The 18,455-nt window shown below is 37.9% G+C and overlaps 1 protein-coding gene across 7 annotated transcripts in view; it reads right to left on the bottom strand.

Moving 5' to 3' along the window:
- The window catches only part of pde1cb (phosphodiesterase 1C, calmodulin-dependent b), a 107,179-nt gene that overhangs the window by 6,182 nt on the left and 82,542 nt on the right, over positions 1 to 18,455 (bottom strand). For all 7 annotated transcript variants that reach the window (XM_008434500.2, XM_008434501.2, XM_008434502.2 and 4 more), the window contains 9 exons: positions 16,954 to 17,020; positions 15,597 to 15,713; positions 14,974 to 15,114; positions 10,716 to 10,816; positions 9,802 to 9,930; positions 9,376 to 9,477; positions 2,680 to 2,800; positions 973 to 1,054; positions 598 to 718 (listed from right to left, as the gene is read on the bottom strand). In XM_008434500.2, coding sequence (XP_008432722.1) covers positions 598 to 718; positions 973 to 1,054; positions 2,680 to 2,800; positions 9,376 to 9,477; positions 9,802 to 9,930; positions 10,716 to 10,816; positions 14,974 to 15,114; positions 15,597 to 15,713; positions 16,954 to 17,020 — 981 coding nt within the window. The remainder of the gene's footprint in view (positions 1 to 597; positions 719 to 972; positions 1,055 to 2,679; positions 2,801 to 9,375; positions 9,478 to 9,801; positions 9,931 to 10,715; positions 10,817 to 14,973; positions 15,115 to 15,596; positions 15,714 to 16,953; positions 17,021 to 18,455) is intronic.

Raw genomic sequence — 18,455 nt, 5'->3', positions numbered from 1 at the left:
ACTTGTTAAAAACACAATATTAAGGGAACTGAGCCTTACTCATGTGTCACCTCACAGCCTTGCACGTAGCTGATATAGAAGGAGACTGGAGGAAAAAGTACCAAGCCAACAAATTAAACCAGTGGAGAGAAAATCACTTCCTTTTGTATCTCCTCAGGCAAATGTGTAAGCCAGGCCAGCTTGAAGGCTCATTCGTGATCATGGATGATGAGCAGAGCTTGACTAGCGTCTCTAAAATGCCAATTTCAAGGTGTGTGGCTYCGCAAGATGAAAGGTGGAGACATTTCCATGCACAGAAATGGATTACTCATGGGAGACTCATCTGCTGTTCTCAATACTTCCATTAGACATGCTGTTGTTGCAGAGGAGCTGTAGCGGTTCAGTCRTGMAATTTAGCGAGCTGTTGCTCAGAAAGATCTTGAGAGGTGAAGGCTCGAAAACAAGAACTTCTTTTTTTTTTYTYTTYTTCTTATCGTTGATTAAATAGCCTGGAAGATTAAAATCTATTCACATTTATACGCAACGCCCTYTGCTTTGCTGTACTACCAAGAAAGCATTTAACAAACATTTTCACCAGAAATTTCTCTCATAACTTACCTGGACCGTCTAAAGGTGGAAAGGCCAGAGTGGGAGGCCTCGTCGATGAGCGGAGTGACAATGCGCTCCATCATGTCGGTCAGCACAGTGAAGGTGGGAACCACGATGAAGTCTATGAACCCTGGTGACAAACATTTCAGGAAGAATTATCATCACGCCTGTTTGCGCTCTTTTTTTAATCTGCATACTCCAGTTAATGATTACTCGATTACTAAATTAGTTGACAATTATTTCAATAATGATTCAACACAATTAATTTTATTAATTGTTTCAGTCCTAACTATATGCTTTATTTCAAGATTACTGTGAAGAAAGGAAAAAAAAAAAGATTGGTGGTTTTGTCCTAACAGAAGCAAAATGCTAGAAGCCACTCACCAATCTGAGACTGTGCAACCAAAGTCGACTTTCTGTCACACAGTGGAGAGAACGGCAGGCCTAGTTCGGCTTCTTTGTCCCCCTGGAAAAACATCAATTTCAACAGTAAAAGGACTTTAGATTGGATCCTACAAAAAATACACCACATCCTGTAGGCATACAGACAGGTCATCAGACATCTGATTTGTCTGAGCCCCACCCAATGTCCTTTCAGGCCACAAATCTGTTTCATTTTCTCCTCCAGTTTGTCACAAACCACTTAGATGGGCAATGGAGAAGCTATTTGTTGTCGATTCACATCCCAAGAGACAAAGGCCTTGTAGAAGCAGGCATGATGACAATGGCAATGAAAATGAAAACAATAAATATWAACAAAGAAACTGATGAATGGATTGGTGCATCATTTACACCTATGTCGCTTTCGATAATGTTTACAAATACATATTTTATAATTCATAGACTACTGTTTTATTGAATAGGACATATTGTATGTTTCAATCTGTCTCTTTATTGAATTACCGTATTTTCCGCACTATAAGGCGCACCTAAAAACCTTCAATTTCCTCGAAAGCCGACAGTACGCCTTATAATCCGGTGCGCCTTATATAAGGACCATTGAGCCACAACAGGTCTAGCAACTACGGTAAGCAGCCGCCGACTTCATTTTCCCCCGTAGAAGAAGAAGTGCGCGGTGCATGCTGGGATAGTTGTCAGAACGCTGGTTTGTTAATAAAGTTTGATAATACATTTAAAGCCAGGAGGGCGAAGGGGCGGGTGAAGAGAGACAGAGACTGCGGCGGCAGCGTGTCGGTTGGTCTGTGTTACCCAGAAAGCAGTTGGGCACAATATCGCAACACCAACACCAACACCGTGAGTGAAACAACGACTGGGGCAGCCTACTACATAAAGTCCTTGGGGACCACTTCTTTACACATGTGGATGTGTAATAATAGAGTACGGAACAAATTGGCAGCCCAAACTGAATCGTCTATTCTGTGCCTTAAAATGCGGTGCGCCTTATATATAAAAAAAGTTTTAAAATAGGCCATTCATTGAAGGTGCGCCTTATAATCTGGTGCGCCTTATAGTGYGGAAAATACGGTACTTACGAATGCATGACYCGCATATAAAGATTTTTTTTTTCTGAGGGAATCTTCTGCCGAGGTTCTTTATTAAAAYAGTTACTCATTAACAATATCATTTTATTCTCGAACTTGAACAGAAGACACAAAATAAATCAGCTGTATTGCACTGATATTATTAGAATCCTCTACTTCATCTGCCTTTAAAAGAAATCTAGATTCACTTCCGTAGCCTCTCTCCTTTCTTGACATGCATTTTAAAAACTTCTCTGCTTCATTTAGGTGATGCTGATTAAATGACTGGAGTTTTTTTTTCCAAGTATTCCAATAACTTGTCAGAAGTTCAACAAACCCTGTGCTCTCTTTGGGGTGCATACATTTGCCATAAACCCAAACCTTTTTTTTWAAATTTAGTTTATTTATTTTTTTATAAAACTGGGGYATTTAACACTCAATTGTCAAATTTTGMATAAGGTATTTCCCTGAATCAGTTTTAGTAACAAATAACCAATACATTGCCAGTTTAAAAGAAACACCATCGCACTGACATCAACAGATMATTTTTTTWWATATATTTCAAAAGCCACCAATGCTTCCAGTGAYAATGCCAGGAGAACTTACTCACCTGTCTGAAGAACTCCTCAAGCAAAGAGGTGGTCCATCGGTGGTGCAGGTCCCAACTTTTGGCTGGATGGCTGATGTCAGCTGTGTGGAGAAGTAGGGAGAGAGCCTTGGGCTTGTCGATGCTGTAAAAGAGGAAAGAGAAAAACAGACACAAATAAATAAATAAAAAAAGGAAGGTCACTTATATTATCGATTTCTCTCTCTAAGATACAGAATTGTTGAATGTTTTATCTATGGTGGAAAACAACACCATACCAGTATAAGGTTAGACAAAAGTATGGAAGCAATCTATAGCACAGCTCCGTTGGTTAAATGATAGCCTATGCAGACAAAACATAGAAAAGCCCAAGTGAAATAAAATGTGTTAGAACTCTAAGCTCAGGGATTGTAAAGCTATTATTGCGATGGCAAAATTGGCAAATAAGAAAAAAAAATTATGACATGCATTGAGATTTATTTTATAACAAGTTTGCTCAACARCAAAAATATATAAAAAGACAAAAAATAAATAAATAAATCGACAGCAATACAGAACATATTCTCAAGAGATTTCCGTTTAAATTGGATGAAATCACTATAATTAGTACAACAGCTCGAGCTGTTGGTCAAAATCCTCCTGTATCTCTCATTTTATGCAACAATATGAACAGCCACAGCCATAATCATCTAATTCTCACCTCCACCTACACACCTATTGTTCCAGCACCAACCGCTGATCAAACGAATCTTGAGGAGGTGGCCATGGAAGCTGAGGAAACTTCGAAATGCTATGATGAGGCCACTGACTGGGACGCACTCGGTGAGTGACACTGTGGTGACATCAATGCCATGACTATGTGACAAACTGCATTATCTGTGGAGAGCACAATCCCCAGCAGTACAATGAGGCGCTTTCCACAATAACAAGCCCTAGATTGTCATTATCTGAAAAGGCTGCTGAACATAAGGAAAAGAGCCGTCTGGGGGTGAGATACAGAGAGTTACTGAAGAGTGAGCTCRGAAAGCTTAACGGTAGTGCAACGCTGTTGACAGTGAAAAGCTAGAGAGCAATCATTGGCAGAACAGCGTGTGGGAYGTCTGGTCAGAGATGAAAAAGATCTCTTGCTTYAAGGTGAAGGGTGATCAGATTGAGGTAACCCTGGACAGAGCCAATTATTTYTGAACAATGTCCTTTAAAGAAGGTAAACTCATAAGAATGTGCAGCATTGCTCTCTCATGCCTCTAGACACACAGACTTCACAGCCTCCTCGAAACCAAAGATTTTCAATACACCGTTTAGTGTCATCCTTAGACCTGAATCATTGCCCTTAACACAGCCTTGGCAACATTCAACATTTATATCAGTATACATAGCAACTTAAACTTGCGTTTCTACTTTCCTCTCTCATGCAGAAAGAAGAAGAGGCAGCAGGAATGACAAAAAAAGGCTGTAAATAAATATAATGTTAGCTCCAGGATCGCTATGTCTGACTTCGGAGTACCGGAGTCTGGGTTCTAGACATCCTGTTTTCTGACAGCGCCTGAAGAAAAACCTCATTCATCTGCCCRCAACAGCTAAAGACCAGCCACTCCAATACCCCACATCATAAAAGCAAAGACAGTTTTTTTTTTTTTTGTCGTTCCTTCTGTATATAAACCCAGACYCGCTGTAGTTTTATTGCTATGACAGAGTCGGAGCTGTAGATGAAACCACTAACACCACTCTCATTCAGACAAATAGGCAAGCTCAACTCCGATGATTATATACTTCGATATCTCCAGTATTTCAAGGATGAATCTGTCTGYGTCGCCATGGGAGAAGCTTCTCACATTTAAAAGCACTTAGAATCCTCAGTTTTTGAAACAAGAAGAAAGAATGTATGTGGGAGAGGAAGGAGTCAGCAAGACCACCAAAGAAACTGTTATCTCCAAGTCAGCATGTCAAGGAGATTTAAGGATGCTGAAGAGTTGCCAGACTTAAAGGGGGATTTTCTTRGGGAGTGCCTTCTGACCGAGTTAAATCAAATACTAGAACCAATGATTAAAAATAGGGATGCACTGACATGAAAATTTGGGCCGATATTGAGATGTGATATTATTGCAGCTCTGCAAAAAATGAAGGAACCACTGCACTGAAAACCCATTGAAAACCTCATGGTTATTCCACCAAATATTGACTTTTGAACTCTTCCTGAGATAAAACTTTAGTATTGTGGTTTCTAAATGAGTATGAAATTGTTTTCTTTGCTTTATTTGAGGTCTGAAAGCACTGCATCTTTTTCGTGATTTTGACCATTTCTCATTTTCTGCAAATAAAGACAAAATTTGTTCTTTTATTCCATGAACTACTGACAKSMTGTCAGTAGTTCATGGAATAAACTACTGTTGTTGAACATAGGTATATGTTCAACAACATATACCTATAAAAAGTAAAATCAGAGAAACTGATCATTTTAAGTGGTCTCTTATTTTTTTCCAGTGATGTATTTCTGCTATGGCCAATTACCAATATTTATCCATATACTATATGTTATGTATATATTTTTTGACCGCACTACTTTCTTCACCATTGCTTCTGTCCTTCAGTTAAACTCCCCACAGTCCTGTGCTGCATCACTGTTACATGGCAAAACAAATACCACACAACCAACCTCCTGCACTCATCGTCCAGAAACAAATGGCAATACGATGGGAATAAATATCGTTTGATCACATCAGCCCAGTTTTATATATCCCACCAATATCAACATGTTAGAAATTACGGGTATAGGCCCGTACCAATATAGCTCTAATGYCAGTTAGATATTCCATATKTTCTATTAGAGTTTACCAGCAAATACAGCAAATTTATGTAAACGGTGAATATTTCAAATATTGACTTTTCYTTGTCATCTTTATTTGCCTACTTTCTGACAGGTTTCAGGCCCACTTTGCGTACGCTTTGTTGCAAGAAGTGGAAAACAGCCTCATCTAATGTGGCAATGGTGTTAGGCAGAATCATGCCCCCCTCATTGGTTCAGAAACAGTATCATGTAGAGACTGAAAGTCATTTAAAGATGTTACTAACAATCCAAAATATGACTTGTGGTAAGAGGTAACCGTGCCCCAGTTTTCTACTGTTCTACTGTCTCTGCTATGCATGTTTTTAGTCTAAACCTAGTATTTTTATTGAACAAAAGAGGTTTCTATGCTGCCCTTGTTGTAAAAAGACCACTATCAAAACGTCTGTGCATCATGATGCTTTCAGATGCACAGACAAACAATACTGAAGTTGAGCAGCCTATAAACTGGAGGCAGAACAACGTCCTAGACCTTGACAGTCATTTTGCATAAGCTGAATCTTTCTTCTTGAGGTTCTAGATGATCTGAAGAAGTGCTGCTTTGTAATATTGTTTGCACTTATTTCCTTGCATGCAAGGCTGATTAGATGCTAAGGAAAAAATGGCGTTATGCTGTTCTTTGGATTTAGTCATTGCAGACAAAAGGGGCTCATTATTTCAAGAACATCTGCTCCCGTTTGTTCCAGTGAATTTAACTGCACTCATTTAAAGCGTCAGCATTGCTATGTATGCTTGTGAATGAAGTTAATAAAAAGTTTTGTGAAAAGGCAGAAATGCGGGTTTGTTTTTTGTTTGCAAAATGAATTTTATGAAATAATACAGGTCGTTTCAGCGACTTGATAACTCCGCACAATAATCTTCAAACAATAAGGACCGTCAACACAAAAATCAAGCCATAACATTAGCAACAAAGTATTTGCTTCATCATAGAGCTTTTTAAAAAAATCAATGCATGCTTGGAACTCCTCCGGAGCACTTAGAGGTGACATAATTAGAACAATGACACACAAGTACCTAAATTTTATGGCCAGAAGTGCTCCCACTTTCACCCAATATCCAGATAAAGCAATAGAATAACTTSAGTCAGAGACAGCTTTATTTCTGCTGCAATAAAGGCTAATAGGTGGTTACCAGTCACAAAATACCAATAACACAGAGAAAACGCCTTTAGGTCAAAATATAAAACATGACTATTTCTTATTTCTTGTGTTTTTGTTCTTTCTTAACTGACCTTTTTTTTTTTTAGTTTAAATTTCTTGAGGCTCACAGCCAGAGATGAGGGATAAATAAACCATTGCTGCAGAACCTTAACTCGCGAATGAAAAACAAACTACAGTTTAATTTTAAATACAACTCATCCATCCATTCATGGACAGACTCCCCACTGTCCCCATGTCATGACAGTATAATAAGAGACTGATAATCTGTGAAAAGATCCCCTGCACTGTCTGAAGAAAAGCATGGCTACCAGTCAAAAACAGTCCGTCAACCTCGTGTATGCGCTGCTAAATGGGCTAGTTGCAAAGAAACAACTTACTGTTTCAGGAAAATTGTTTATCTGTCATCAGTGACCATGTTAACTAGCCTGAGCATTCATGCTTCGCTCTACTGATGGGGAAAGCTGTAGTGTAGCAGAGAGCAAGGGCGAAGGCTTGAGGGTATTTGTGAGCAGCAGGTATACAATCATGACTGACAGCACTAAGACCCTCCTCCTGGCTCTGATTTGTTGTTAGCACTGGGAGCACTGCAAGAAGGCAGAGGAGCAACATTTTTTCACAGATCATCTGTCTCGCTATATTGTCATCATTACATTGTGACAGTATAGCAATTTTTATAAAAGTTGCATACTGCAGCTATAATAACTTACTGTGACAATAAAAACTTTCTCTACACTGTTGCTTGTGAATAAGACATGRAACAGCTATGGTACTGAGCTACTGATCAACAAGAAAAGCTTAATATGCATTAAGACAGTAAAGAAAGGTGGTGTCTTTTTATAGCATGTATGTAAATATAAGGTTTTAACATTTTAACATTATGTGGATGCTAAATAATACTTCTAATGTAAACCATTAAATGGCCCTCTTTAATCATACTGCCACCATTAGGCTAATCGGTCCTCTGCCCTGGATCGCAGCGTGAAGATGCATCATCCCACCTCATCAGAAATGSCGTGTAAAATACCACCTGATAACCATATCCAAATATCTTGTTTAATGGACTGATGCATGAACGAACAGGCACAGACAAATATGAAAAAGAGGCAGACTAAATGGAAGAGACACACAAAGTACACAAAAACACTCTGCACGTGTACACACAGCACAAGGTTAAACAGGGGTGAGAGAGACTGGCTTCCATTTTGCTGTGTTCCATTTGTGGCAGATTGAGTCTTGAAGTGCGCTCTAAGCAGGCCTGCAGCACACTGGTTTGAATTACTTCACATTAAAGTCTTTTCAGCTTCACCGCCGCCTGCAGACTGCAATCGTGTATTGATGTGTGTAAGGACTATACTGGACTGATTACCCTGCAGTCAGCACKTTTTGTCTTAAAGATGTATCCATATAAGGTGATATATATTATATATGTATGTACTAGATAGATTGGGAGATGTTCTGGATGTTACCATAATCAGAAGAGAATAGTCTGAAGGTTAACAAGTCCTTTGCCGCCTGCTTTTCGTAGAAGCTGTGGCAGTGATGACTCATCATGTTATGTGATAGTTTGTGTGATAGCTCTTTTATTTCTGTTCTCCAGCTGCAGCCCTTTATCTGGTAGTACAACAACCGCCAGCTATCTCCAGGGCCCTGTGCTCGAAGTGTGCAAAAAGGAAGTTCTGTTAGGAAGTACTGGAAGTTGCACACAGCACAGTAGACCTCAGGTCTGCCTGAAAATGTTTATAGAAATCATAAGTTGAAGTGAATTTTTAAGTGAACTTTACACTATTTTTTGTTCTTTGTTTCCTGAATGTCTTATCAAGGCAGTATTTTCATCTCATATGCACAAGAAAGCTAAACTAAAATAAACAAAAARGATCAGAGAAAGAGCAATTCTTTAAAGATAATCTTAGATTAATCCTTAATCTGTTTCTGAGATTTCTCTGCTTTTGGTAGACTGTAATTTTTTCAGAGATTTTTATATTCCTTTTAGGTTTGAATACATTATTAGTCTATTTAAGTTCTGGAGCCAGTTTATACTATCATCTACTTTATAGTAACTTGTAAGGTTAGTCAGAGTTTCTGTGTCCGGCAAGAACTGCATTAACCTAAATTACATAAACATGTTCACTAAAACTAGCACAAACTAACAGGACAATTAAATTGTCATTTAAAAGTCTATTTTGCTACACTGAATACTTCCACAACTTTCCCTTTTCTTTTCAGGACCTCAACCTACACAGCTTTTTTGTATTGTTTGTTGTGTAGCTTCAAGACATATGTGCAAATTTTTAAGTCAATTAATGAAGATTAAAAACTCCAAAAATAAACCAAAATTAGTGATGTACCCACAATATAACATATAACTGGAATATCTGACTGTACGTTTAATTTGATAAAACTCATTGCTTTTTATGGTTGTTTTTGGTGCAAATATTTTAATTTTGTATGTTTTCTAAACAAAAGCAAATACATGTTAATTTTGCTGTTTATATTTATGTAATCATAATAGCAGTCACAGACTGGCGACCTGTCTAGGGTGTACAGATTTTTTTTTTCTGTAAAAAGGTCAGATTTGGGCCATTCAGACAGCCATGAAAAAGTTGGATATGGCTTGCATATGGGGAAAAAAATGTACATTTGGATCACATTCCTGCCGTGTAAACGCAGCCAAAGCAGCATTGTTACAGCAGTGACAGAATTGACTTTAAACCAACTGACCCTTCAGGTTGCTGTAGATAGTTCTTCATGGCTTTAACCTGCTGGAAGTGACAAGACATATCTGTTGCCAACACCATCTCGATCACCAAAGCCCGCAGCTCTCTGCGAAAGACATGGGAGAAAAAAATAACGAGTTACAAGCTATTTAATCAATGTTAAACTAGCAGGTTCTAAAGGGTTAAGTATTCCAAAAAAAGTTATTAAAATAAATAATGGCTATTTATAGTAACGAGTCCTGACTTGAGTACAAATGGGATCAGGTGAATTCAATCATTGAACTTTGAGGATAACTAGCTGCATTTATGTCAAACATAGTTGACGTGGGGCTTTAGATTGGTGGATGATGGCTTTCTTTCAATCTTTCTCAGTGGGGTTTTTCATTCCTTTTACAATCATTTAAGCACATTAGCGCTACGGGAAACGGACCTCCAGTCATCCTTGGAGAGGTTGTAGAGGATGTTCATTTCGTCGTCGTCCTGCAGTAGGCGGTAGGCTGCGCTGACGTGATGACTCTCCAACACTGAGCGATCGTTGTAGAGGATGGCTGTGTCTGACCTTACAGATGAAGAAAACGTAAAACGTCTGTGTTTGACTGGAAGTTGTGTAGGTATCAAAAACACCTGAGAAATTAATACATATTAATTCACTCTGTCAAGAGTATCATTCAACGTCAGATTAAACATGACCAACCTTTATATAAACTTTTGGAAAATATTCACTTTGGATGATGAAAATACTGCCTCTAAAATAAAGTTATTGTAAAATTACTTTCATTCTTTTCTCATCCTCCTTGTAAATTTAGATCAACGTTTGCCCAATATACAAAGTAATATTCTTTAAAATTAGTATTAAACTTACATGATACATCAGAATGTTGTAGMATTTACAAMATTTCTAGGAGAAKTTAAAGATCTTTTTTGTGTATTTTGACCTTTTCCAAGTTTTGTCATCTTACAACCCAAGAGTGTTTTCTTGGGAATGTGTGTGACACAACTGTAGTGAACAAATATAGTGTATAATTGTGAAGTTAAAGTTGGTACAAACAAAAATCTGTTGTGTCGTGGTGGTAATCTGACAAAATGTGAACAAGTTCACAGATKTGGGTACTTTTAAAAAGCACTATGCAAGCCAGTGTTTCTTCCAGTTTTAAACTTTCTGGAATTATAAAGTAAAAGCTGAACATTTACAAAAAGCTTCAACTTTTGAGTTTGTCTACAAATCCATCCTGTTATTATTGCACTGCGGGCGATCACAGTATGAATGTAAAGCCCCCTTGCTGTAAATGAAATCATTGATCGAGTGAGTCAGCGCCATGCATTTTTGATTTTATCATCCATTACCTTGTCTGGATATGGAAGTTGTTTGTGGTCCCTGTGTGCTCGTAGTCGTGCACCGCAGCCGCAAAGATCATGGCGAAGATCTCTAGTTCAGTCAACCAATGCTGGAAGAGGAGAAAAGGAGATGTGACGGAGGCAAAGAACAAAATGTCAAGAAAATCATACAGCAGAGGAGTACAGAAAGAAAGTCAGAAAGATGGAAAAGTTGAGGCATTTGACAGGCAAGAAAGATGAGGAAGTAATGAATACAAGAGAAAAGAATGGACAGAGATTAGGCAAGAGAAATGAGAATCTAGTGATGTGGAATGCAGGGAACGGCACATTAGGCCATAAAGATATTATGGAGGAATATGATATAAAAGATTCAGAGAAGAATTTGGCATGAGGAATACATTAGCATCAGGAATGAAAGCAAACAAATGGGAAAAAGGAGGTACCAAAAAGGTTAGGAAAGCAAAAAGAGAGAACTCCAGATAAGATAAGGTCTATTGGGAAACAGCGTCCTATAAGCCTCCCTCCCACTGTTCTTTCTCTCAMCGTCGCTCTGGTTTTCACAACGTATAAATATAAATAAAAAGGTCATGCTCTCTGTTATTCTTTTACGAGTTAATGCTATCAAAAGGTCACAGAACACACCAGGCTTTCAATTTCATAGGTCAAGTTCAGACCTTTTTAAGTGCAGTTTCTGAGTACAGCAAACATCAAAAGAAAAGATCACATGTATTACGCATAAGCAATAAGCAAGCAATCAATTTTTAACTCCAATACATAAATTCCAGGTTTGTCAAGTAAAATCCCAAACAACATATGCTGCATGAAGCTGTAGATTTCTCATAGTATGTAGCAGAGGTGTGCCGATCGATCGGCCACCGATCATAATCGGCCGATTTCCATGAAAAAGTGTGTGATTGGTGATCGCCGATCACGGTCTCTTGTTGCCGATCACACAAACCGATCACCTGCATCTCATTTCGCAGCCTGCCTGTGCAGCTGGTCTCCTCTTTCCTTCACACTGCGCAAACGCGCAGCAACAAATCCTAAGCAATGTGGAACTATAACGCACTGAGTGAATGGGGAAGTTTGCGTGTTGCAGCGGAAAATTGAAGCACGTGGGGTGAAGCACGTCAAAATGCATCAACATGACGAATCTAATATGGCATAAAAACAATGGCATACTTGAGGAGTTTGGCTACATCGAGGCTCACTGCAGTTAAAAAGACATATGGAGGTTCAGATAGCAGGTAAAGCAGCGCACAGCTACAAACACTCACCCGGATTAGCATGACGGTCAGAAAGCTAAACAAATAACCCGCAAAATTATTTAAGTCTTTGAGCTGGTAAGACGCTGGTTCTGCTCTCGCTGTTGAACCGCTGCTACATGCTACAGATGGTAATATTTCACAGACGGACCGCCTCTTCCGCTCCACCTGGTAGTGACTCTCACACCAAACCTCTGCTTAAAGCTGCAGCATCTAACTTAAAAAAAAATAAAATTTCACATACGTATTAAAACTTTCGCTGTCCTAACATGAGACAGATAATCTCTGAAAATCAGCTAGCCACCATGCTACCAGGAAGTTTTCATTCAGTAACTCAGGATTGTTTATTATAATGGATCCTGTATTTGCCTTTGAATGTTAAGTTTTATACTTGAATTTCTTTGGCAATGTTGAGAAGTTTTATTTTGACTCTTTGCATTATTTAACCTCTTCAGAGCCTTCATATGTTTTCAGTCTGTTGRAGATAGTATTACTGATAGCAGTACAATTTRCACAATGCCTGTTTTGTTTTTTTCTTGGAAAAAGTTATTAAAAACAAGTTTTTGTCTAAATTAAGGTGAATTCATGGTTCCTTTTTCCACATAATGTAACCGGTAGTGCTTATGATTAAAAAAATTATAATTATGTAATCGGTATCGGTGATCGGTATTGGTGATCGGCCCGCATGGGTGATCGGACTCGGAATTGGCAGGAAAAAACCTGATCTGCACATCTCTAGTATGTAGTCATAGTCAATATGAGGCTCATGAGTCAGACGGAAAGTCTCCTTTAAAAATAAAAATGTATTTTGTTGTATATTATTAAATGTATGCATCTTTGTAACGAAAACTACATTTTGTATCAATCTGATATAATATTCTAAACTGAATGGTATGTTTTCATTAGATGTGAGCATAAAAATCATCATAATTAGCAAAAATAAAGACTTGGAAACGGGAGTCTGTGTGTAAGCTTCTATCACACTGTTGCCATTTATGATGGCATTTGTTGGAAATGAAGGCTCTCCTGTTGAACATTAAGTCCAGGCATGTCTTTGAAGTCCGTCTCTCAGATTGGCTGCACTGCTGTTTTGTGTAGTGTGTGTACTGAGATAATGAGTACATCACAGTACCGGCGTCACCGTCTTGAATTTTTTTATATTTAATAATTAACTGACCATTTGAAGATGAAATATTTAACATTTTTATGAGTGGTTCAAAGTGATCAAATCATTTCTAGCTGCACTAATTTGAAATTAGGTGGAGCAGCTGTCACTTGGAACTTCAAAATTTCGGCATGTAGAGGAGAAGAATCTTTGAGTCCAGACAGAGCATCTGCAGAGTGTAGCATGAGACGAGGTCAAGTTCAAAATTTGACCATTCTTTCAACATTTGAGGAGCGTGTGCATAAATTGTGAAGCAGCGGGACATGCATGCAATGCAGGTGAAATTTTAAGAGGTGTGACAATCATGCTATATAATTTGTTGACATGTCCAAACAAATCCGTGGCAACATATACTGCAATATGATTTGTAGGATAAAATACCAGGCAGATATTCCCTTCATTTTAAACCTTTGTCAATTTAAATCCCCAATTTGTAGTTTTGTACCGTCACGTTGTCTCTTCTGTCTTTCTTCAAATTTAACTGCCTGCAGTATTTTACCGTTTCTATTTATTCTAGTTATAATGTCTATCTAGACTAGTTGTTTAACATGAAATGTGACAGATTACGACTCCTAATCAAGCCAAAATAAATCTAAATAACCTTCTCTTCTCAGAGTCATAAAACAAATTTTTTTCTAGATGAGTGAACATTGAGGCATGTATGGTATATTACACCCTATCACAAATATTTTCATTTCAAATCAAACTTTAAGTCTTAACATTTGAGAAATAAACAAAACTGTAAAATAAAAAAAAAAATGGTAAAGAGGTGAATAGACCAGCAACCATCTGACACACCCTCGTTTAGTGTGTGCAAGTGTTTACTTTCATTTTGTAGGATTAGCTGGATCCAGTGAGTGTATGAAATATGAAAGACACAATGGTGAGTGGGCAATTCCTCCGAGGCGAGCATTCATGACTGCACTCACACACCCAGGGAGGGGATTTAGCTCAGGGAGCCAGGTCGATACTGGTGACTAATCAACAGTGGGTGATGGGGTCATTAAGAACAGGGTGGGGACAGAATGGTCAATCCACTGCTCTGTAACTCTTCATAAACCAGTTTTATGAATGACCTGTTGATTGTTGATTTAGATGAGTCTGGAGGGTTTTTTAAAAATGATAAATGCTGCTCTCCTGCTCTTCCAGGAGCCTGTGGTCGGGGAATGAACGTGACTTTACTCCACAAGGCAGAGCCCAGAGAAACACATCGTGTTGGCAGCTGTCGCAGCCACCTTATTAAGGTGATTAAGTAAAAACAGTGGGAGTGGGGGTGGCATTCTCTTTGGAAAATCATAGACTTTGAAGTCAGGGTTGTGTTTTTCATTTTGAAATGAATGTTATGTCACATGTGCCCTCAAGTTACTTATGTGAGAAGCTAAATAATGTAGGTCAGAACATGTTACCAAAAATTTTTTTAAAATAAACTATCAAAAAACATGTGAAAATGTAGTCATCTTAAAAGAAAGGAGTTTTCATTTTCTTTTCTTGAAGTGACCATACATTTTCAKGATAAATAGTAAACTACAATTTTATGGCAAAAAAACCCCCCAAAAAAACTGAATTATTTGTCAGGGTAAAACATGCTCTCATCTAGCTACGTAATTTTTATCTGCTTAGAAACTGAATGTCAGGAAAAGCTGCAATTAGGCTGGCATACGTCAGCTGACAGAGATGTTCTGAATATCAATGGGATAAAATCCCTTTCATTTTACAGACTTAGCTTCAGTCCAATGCGCTTTCCCCGTTGGAACTCAACCTCAACACTCAACTTGTTTCTGTAGATGCTCAGAGCTTAGACAAATTATGCAATCTAAGCCGCATGTTTCCTACTCACCACCATGCCAGTCTTGAGAAGCAGGTAGTGTACAGTCTGGGTTACATCAGCAGCATGGATCAGGTTGTGGTAGGGATTTTTATGTTTGCTATATCCCACTTCCAGGGCTTCCACGAATGACACCACCGCAGAGATCGGAATCTGAAAAGTGCAAAATCGAAAGAGTCTGTCAGTTACTAACACTTAGAGCAAATCCTAAAGCTAAGTTGCGACTTAATGGGTGCAGCATCGGAAACCGATGTCATAAAATCATCCATCAGAATCACTTGGGTTACAGAATCTTATGATTGCATATTCATATCTGCTTTACAGCCTGTGTCATTTACTGCCAGATGCTATCAGTACCAGTGGATTGTCATAAGCTATTAGATGCTGCGGAAAATGAGCTGCACAACTATTAAAAGCAGATGAAGTGTGTCTAAACCCCACCATAAAATTATCATTGCTGGAATAAAACAACATAAACTTGGTCTTAAGGGACTCAAATTGTGTGTCTGCTTTCATCAATTTGGAAAAGTAGAAGGTTCTTGTCAGGATTGAAGAGGGCTTCTTTAACCTTGTTTTAATGGCATGAAAACATCAATGACCCGTGATGCGGAAAAGTTACATCTTTGAGAGGTTACCTTGAAGCGGCTTATGAGATCATATCTTGTGAGCAACTCATAGAATATAAATTTAAGAGCGTGATCCCCRCTGGCCTCATTTAGGGCAAACACATCAAACGACCATTTGTCAACATTCTGTGAGGGAGAGARAAAAAAAAGAATAAATCAAARAATTAAATGGTAACTCTCAAGCAGTATGCAGCAATTTATAAAAGTGTTATTACTTTATGGGACAGGCCAAAACAAAGCATAACTGTAAAGTGAAGGGAAAAGGATATCTCATTTTTACATTTAGCTCCCATTCACTAAATAACATTTAGAGAAACCAACTATCTTCAGAAACCATCTAATTGTTTGTATATTTTCCTCTAAGTTCAAATACAATTTCAATAGAAATATTTACTGGGCAAGTATCATGAAAAATAAGCTTAGACAAGTCACACATKAAGTTGTGGAGTCATTTATAGCAGGTGGTGCGCAAAACTTTGTCAATATTCTGCTACTGTCAAAAGAAATACATACAAAGGCATATTTTTTTTTTAAGTCATTAAAAACATGGCACACTATGACTCTCCAACTACTTCTGGTCTTCTTCGTGGTTTGCGCCAGTGGCGACATCTGGTTGTTGATCATGTGACTCGTGATGCAAAAAAAGTGTTTCCATTGCAGTTTTGTGAAATGAACAAATTTCAATGTGGCTGAAAAAGCACCTCATCYTGACACCAAAACATTTTATCCAAAAACAACCAACAGTATTCTTGAAATTGGTGTGCTTCCACTAAGCAAACTTATTTTAAAATTGTGCAATTATATTGTCAATGGAAACACAGTTATTGAACCTAAAAATAAAGGCAGAGCTACCATGGAATATGGATAAGAGCTTATGTATGTGTGAGAAATGCCAGCATATTCACTACGAGTGTAAAAAAAACTGTTGTTCACTGGTGCTTTCCTTCCAATCACACTGAGTTTGGAGTATGCAGTGTAAAWACAATTGTTTCTCTAAGCTGGTCGACATTGCCCAGAACACAWACAGGTACCGTCCTAGCAAAGTGTKGTTCTTTAAAACTTGACTTCATGAGAGCTGAATGCATACCAAACTGTGCATGATATATAATGTGAAAACCTTGTACCCTTTTAATCCATTTCATACTCGGCTACTAACTGAGATGTTCTGTTACATAAAATTCTTAAAAAAAGAAAATACATTTAGGTTTCTTGTTGCAAAATGTGGAAAGGYGCAGTGGTATGAATGCTTTTGAAAGCCATTGTAAATGTACCTATTTATAAGTAACGAACATAAAAGAAATTATTCAAATAGTTTACACTGCATGAGTTTTTTTCCCTTTTTGCTTTTGTATGCATATGGTAATACCTTAAGAACAGATATGACAGATGCAGGGTAGCTGAGCCCCACCATATTGGAGGTGCGCCGGTACATCCTGTTTGGATGAGATAAAGACATCAAATACAGAGCCTTGCTGAGAGTAAATATCTTAAGAAAACACAGTGCCCCTAAACCACAGCTTGGGACGTTCCCCCACCACGACTAAACCTTCAACTAATCGCAACTCAGACCGAAAGAGTGATAAAAGAAATAGTAATTTGCAAATGAATGAATACTGCTGCAGGTTTTTCCATGTGAAAAAAAAAACAGGTTTGTAGTACTAGGAGGTTGGAGTATTGTTTACARTGATCAAAAATGACAAAATAAAAAGTGTTGTTTTCCATTAAATTAGTAATGACATTCAGTAAAAAGCTGTGTAGTCCAGTAAGTCAATATTTTGTTCATTATTATAAGATATGATGTATTTCCATCAAACCAATAGAACTGACATTTTTTTTATCTCAAAAAGTTAAATCCCATTAAAAATCTAAATAAATACAGACAACTTAGACTGCAACATAGTTTCCCCTTTGTTACACTTATTCTCCCTTTTTCCCACTGTTACCTTATAGAAACAGYGGAGTGCCTTCTGAGAACATAAATGAAGAATGATTATAGCTTGCMTGGTTTTGCATGTTACTGTGTGATGAAGCTCCACCTTGGAAAGAGAGCTGGCTGTCTACTWGGGATTTGCCAGGTTTGTCAAGGCTTTAATAATGCATCATTGTCTAAGGTGATGCTGCACTGTGCTGCAGACATCTCAAAWACAACACTTTTCAAAGATAAAAGGTTTCATACTTCATAGTAATCATACTGTACAAGAAGTACAAATGTCCTGGGACATATCTCATAGCTTACTCCCACGACACTTTAATTGTCACACACCAAACACTAAAAACATTCTGGCCAGATTATGTGTCAAGAACAGAATCCCAAAAACTCCCAAAGGGACCAAGAACAGAATGACACCAATTGGTTTTTGAAGCCCTGGGAGAAAGGAAACATTTCTCTGTTCTTGCATAATGTTCATGGTCCTTTAGTCTCCCTGTGTTGTATTGGATCCAGTCCCTTCAAATGCTGCTACCAATAGTAAACATCCTCTTCTGTACATGTGGTAAATTGGTTTCATTCAGCATCTTCTCACACTTACTATGGGATTTTCTTCTTTATTGGCGCCTCCTGTATACATGAAGATTGAGTTTTCAGTGTGCGTGTGTATTTGTCTGTCTYACCTTGCTTAAGAAATTGTATGACTCGAAAATAWGTCAAAAAGCATCTTTTTAGCTCTGTTTTTAACCATGCTCGGGATGTTATTTTAGTTTATAAGTACCAATATTTTTGCTGAATTTTCAAATTAAATTCTAGCGAGGATGTAAATAAATCAAACTCCGCTGAAACCGTATCAGTTTAAAAAATATATCCATTGTAACATACTTCAATCCTTTTCAATATTCTTGTGTTTTTCTGGTTATTTATGCTGGCCTTTTTTT

This window comes from Poecilia reticulata, linkage group LG17, assembly GCF_000633615.1.
Source record: "Poecilia reticulata strain Guanapo linkage group LG17, Guppy_female_1.0+MT, whole genome shotgun sequence".
NCBI lineage: Eukaryota > Metazoa > Chordata > Actinopteri > Cyprinodontiformes > Poeciliidae > Poecilia > Poecilia reticulata.
The sequence above is the reverse complement of the archived record's forward strand: the minus strand, read 5'-3'. Positions and strand labels throughout refer to the sequence as shown.